Genomic DNA, 5,209 nt, shown 5'->3' on the forward strand with positions numbered 1-5,209 from the left:
ATCTTTCATATGAAGACGGGGGCCGCAAATTATCATCCTGCGGGCCGCAGATGGCCCGCGGGCCGCGAGTTTGAGACCCCTGGTTTAGGTGTATTTAGGTGAGTTTGGGTGTAGTTAAGTGTGTTTGGTACAAACAGATGAGTTTAGGTGCATATTGGTGAGTTTAGGTCCATATAGGTGGATTTTGGTGCATACAGGTGAGTTTAGGTGCATACAGGTGAGTTTATGTGCATATTGAGTTCAACAATTTAGAACATAAAGAGAATTAGTTTACCTTCAGCGTGCTGGACCAAAGCAATGTCTCTTAAGGAGCAGACATGGAGTGGCCCCAAATGATACAAGTTTCTCCTTTTTGTATACGTCCCTTAGGACGTCCCCCTGTGTGGATCAGTAATCAATGTGTTCAAACCCTGCTGCAGATGCAGGCTCTGATTCTAATTGGCTTATTAGAAGTGTAATGTGAGCTGCCGTGGTGTGTCTGCAGCTGGATGCAGACAGGCATTAGGGAGGGGTCAGAATGTCAATCTTTGTTCACTAAAAGTTAAAACAAATACACAAAAAATACATGATTTTAGTCCATTTTTGCAACACAAACCGATTTGGGGCCCACATTTTCTGCCCACTTTTAAACCATATGGGGCCTACTTGCCGTTGCTGGCTGGGGGAGTGTTCAGGTGCATTTAGGAGTGTTTGGGTGCCATCAGGTGTGCTCAGGTACATTCAGATGTGTTTAAGGGCATTAACTATGTTCAAGTTCATTTTGGTGCGTTTGGGTGTATCTATGAGTGTTAAGGTGCATTTAAGTGTGTTCAGGTGCATTTAGGTGCATTTAGGAGTGTTCATGTGCATTCAAATACACTCTGATCAATACAGATCTTTTTCAATGTGTTCAGAAACTATATAGTGTATTCAATTGCTTTCGAATGTATGTAAATGGATTGATGTAAATTTGTGTGTGATCATTGCTCAGATGTGTTCAGGTGGATTCACATGTGTTATAGTCTCATCAGAACATTACTGCAAGTTTATGGTTCTATGAAATTTACATGTTTTCAGCTAAAGAGGATAAATTCCACTTGAAACAAACTTTGAAAAAAGGAACCTCAGTCGTGCCAACGCAGATATGTTTATTTTCAGATTAGGATTGGTGACCTGGAGCGGGACATCACCAAAGCGAAGCAGGAAATGGCCTGCTACCTGAAGGAGTATCAGGACCTGCTGAACGTGAAGATGGCTCTGGACATAGAAATCGCTGCATATAGGTAGGAAGAAAAGAAACATTTCTACAAAGAGCCTCAGAAGGTCTGACTGATTTATTTGTCTTTCTTCTCAGGAAACTTCTGGAGGGGGAAGAGATTCGGCTGACCTATCCCTCCATTCCTGTTCTGGCCTAAAACCTACTGAAATAAACCTGTGTTTCTTCATAAACGTTCATCCCTCTCCCATTCACTCCTGAGAAGAATCAAATTAAACATGAACTCATCTTCAACAAGACACCAGCGCCCTTGTTCCAAACAAGAGGTCCACCAGAAGTCCCCCTTATTCTACACACGCTCCCCTCACTCAGAAAGCTGCGGTCTGCACTGCATTAGTTACCCAGAAGAGTGGCGGGGAACGCTCTGGTTTGCCTGTGGTGCAGGTCAAGCTCCATGCAGCAGAGGAGGCCGTCCTATGCAAACATTTAAGCAAGTGTTTGTGAAGGACTGAGAAGATTTCAGTTTTCTCTCAGTATAAGGACTTCACCTGCACCACTTTAGAAGAAACTCTTTCTTATGTAACTTCTCCTTTCTTGTTTCTGCAGAGCAGTTTAGTGAACCAGCAACCCTAAACTTTCAGTTTTTCTTCTCCTTATCCTACTCTTCCACAGCATTCCAAAAGCGCTGTGACTCTAAAGAGTTTCAGATCTGCGTGAATGTGCGCATCCTAAACCTGTCCATCTCCAAGCTGTGGAAGATTTACTGTTGCTGGTTCCTCTTCTGTCTCCAGTCCTAATAAAAATTTACCTGAAACATAATTCTGCTGTTGGCTTTTCTATTGAAGAAGTTTTAAAGAAAAAAATCAATTTAAATGAGTTGAGGTTGAACCTGCAGACCAACACCTGAGGAGGGAACGGCTTTATTATCAGATTCATGCTTTCTGCTCAGATGTTGGTGGACGGTTCTCCACATTTATGGTATCATAAACACATGAAAACAAGTTATATGACTCAAAATACTGAAAATTGGTCTGTGAGTGTTAGATGTTTTTGTTTTAAAGGGGGAGAAAACAATAACTGTCTGAAAGTCGTACCAAAAAGCGTACGCACCCTGGTTTTATTTTTAATGTGTAAAAGGCTGAAGTGTGGTCTCTGCAAAAACACTGCTACCAGCAGCAAACACTCGAATACTGAGAAGTAGGAAAACTGTGTAAGCTATCCAAAACTACTGAAAAGATTTCCTAAAAGCTGCTGACACTGCTAACCACCTAACCCGAGGATCACACGGCTAGCCTCACCGCCCAGGTGCTTTGTGGGAGCCGTCTTGCTACAGCCGATGGCTCATATTAGCTACAGGTTGGCTGCAGCCACACTCTGCTGCCGACCTCACAAAACTCCAAACTCACATACGTTCACGCTAAACCCCCCCTTTGTTCGCTGCGGTTCAGCAGCGTTGTCCTGCAAAATTTGAAATGGATTGGCAGCGCCGCAGAGGCCTGACTGCAGATGCAGGACGTGAACGCCTGCAGTGGGATTTCCTCTCGCATTTTTAAAGTTACGTAAAGACTGCGGCGCTCGCATTGGAGATGGAACGCCAGCAGTGTGAGCCCGGGGTAACACTACTTAACTCGTAAGAACTACTTAACTAAGCAAGAACAGCTATAGACAGGTTAGATTAAAAGCATTAAAATTATGGAGCTGTTAAAAAGCAATTAAAAGTGTTAAAATTATTAATAACAACTGTCCTAAAACCATAGTTGTAAAATTCACTAAAAATATTGTATGAATAAAAAAATAAAAATAGAAATAGAAAAAATAATAATAATAATAATAAAAATAAATAAAAGTTAGTGAAAAGAGCATCCATCTCCAGAGGGGCGTTTGAATCCATCATGGAAAAGAACAGTGGACAGTGGATGTTCTCTTTGCTGCCTAAGAGATCAACTGCCGCTGTCCCAAAACGGTCCCATATGAGAACCACCAAACAGGACAGCCCTAAGTATGGTTCACTGGACCCCAAATTTTTAAAGCACACTCCACAAAACACATGATGTATGGACTGGATGAGTGTACTCCCATGAACCCTCCAGAACCCTAAAGAGGGTGTAGAGCTGGTCCAGTAATCCACGATCAAGACAGAAACCGCACTGTTGATCCTGGACCTGAGGTTCGACTATTAGATGAACTCTCCTCTCCAGTAGCCTGGCATAGACTTTGACAGAAAGGCTGAGGATTGTGATGTCTCAATGCTTAGAACAGACCTCCAGTCCCCCTTCATGAAAATGGGAACCTACTCCTGTCTGCCAGTCCAGTGGTGCAGTTTCTGACTGCCATGTGTTACTGCAGAGACGTGTCAGCCAAGACACTCCCACAGCATCCAGAGACTTGAGGTTACTCAGGGCGAATTTCATCCACTCCTGGTGCCTTGCCATCGAGGAGCTCATCAACTACCTTGGTGACTTCAGCTTGGGTGATGGACAGCTCCACCCCAGAGTCCTCAGCCTATGCTTCCTCAAATAAAGGTGTGTCAGAGGGATCGATGAGATCCTTAAAGCATTCCTTCCTCCAACTGACAATCTCCATAGTAAGGTCAACAGCTGCCCACCTGCACTGAAACCAGTGCCAGCAGAAAATTACTTTCCCTACCAAGGCGCCGGGTGGCTTGCCAGAATTTGTTTGAAGCCAACCGATCATCCGTCTCCATGGCCTCACCAAAATTCTCTCAGAACTGAGTTTTTGCCTCCACAATGACCCAGGTCACAGCTCGATGAGACTTCTGGTCTGCTGGTGACGGCATCCCTTACTTCCGGTGTCCACTACCAGATTTGGAGGTTGCCACTGTGAGAGGCACCAGAGACTTTGTGAGCGAAAACTCTCATACAGCAGAGACAATGGAAGTGGAAAACATGGTCCAGTTGGACTAAATGCCCCCAGCCTCCCTTGGTAGCTTGTCTGAAGCTCTCCTGGATGTGTTGAAGAGCTCCCTGACGGAGGGCTCAGCCAGATGTTCCTATTAGATCCTCACTGTAAATTTGGGTCTGCCAAATCTTTCCGGCCTCCTTTCCCATCAGCGAATTCAAATTACCACCTGGTAGAGATCAGTGGACAGCTCTGCCCCTCTCTTTATCTGAGTGTCCAAGACACACGGTCAAAGGTCGCCTACAATGACAAAAGTCAATCATCAATTTCCTCCTTAGGGTGGTCTGGTTCCACATGCACTGATGGACTAGAACACAGTGTTTGTTATGGATAAACAATAATGAGCACAGAAGTCCAACAACAAAATACAACTCAGGTTCAGATGAGGGAGCCCATTCCACATCGATGCTAGACCCGACCAGGGCCCGTGGGAGGAGCTCTGGTCATCAGGCACTCACCTGTGGACCCCTACCCCAGGCCTGGCTCCAATGTAGGGCTCTGGCGACGCTATTCCGGGTGACATAGGACTATCTTTCCTTGTTCTTCTCATAAAGAGGGTTGTGAACCGCTCTTTATCTGGCTCGTCCGTCACCCAAGACCTGTCTCCTATTGGAGACCCTACAGGGGGCAAAAGCCCCAGACAGCTTAGCTCCTGGAATGATTCAAGTAGAAACAGGCGGTGCTGGTGTTGGATGACCCAGGTCAGCATATGAAGAGATGATCTATAGAAGACAAAGAACTGGTGATAAATATTGGAGATGGCCCATCTTATATAGTGATTGGACCCAGCTGGGTCCAATCAGGAGAAGCCACAGGAGCACCATGACAGTTAGAGTGCTGTCTGGACCCTCTAGGTCAACAGCACCAGTGAATCCTGAATCGGTTGTTAACCTGGGCCGTGATGGACTCTTTAAAAAAATAAGTAAAAAATAATCAAATGAAAATTAAAAGAAGCTGTAATACAGTTCTGTTTATTGATTGTTTTGGCTTTATTTATATTTTGAATGATCTTCTTAACAATAACTACCCTCTGCATTTACCCGGACTTGGGACCGGCACAAAAGGGCAATGAATCATGACCTTTTGTGGTTGCAT

The 5,209-nt window shown here is 44.6% G+C and overlaps 1 protein-coding gene across 1 annotated transcript in view; it reads left to right on the forward strand.

The window, feature by feature from the left end:
- The window catches only part of si:dkey-33c12.3 (uncharacterized protein LOC335380 homolog), a 6,686-nt gene extending 4,672 nt beyond the window's left edge, over positions 1-2,014 (forward strand). The window contains exons 2-3 of the mRNA XM_024273137.1: positions 1,138-1,262; positions 1,334-2,014. Of these exons, the coding sequence (XP_024128905.1) occupies positions 1,138-1,262; positions 1,334-1,394 (186 nt within the window). The 3' untranslated portion in view covers positions 1,395-2,014. The remainder of the gene's footprint in view (positions 1-1,137; positions 1,263-1,333) is intronic.
- Positions 2,015-5,209: the final 3,195 nt, after the last annotated feature.

This window comes from Oryzias melastigma, linkage group LG22 (assembly GCF_002922805.2).
Source record: "Oryzias melastigma strain HK-1 linkage group LG22, ASM292280v2, whole genome shotgun sequence".
Lineage (NCBI taxonomy): Eukaryota > Metazoa > Chordata > Actinopteri > Beloniformes > Adrianichthyidae > Oryzias > Oryzias melastigma.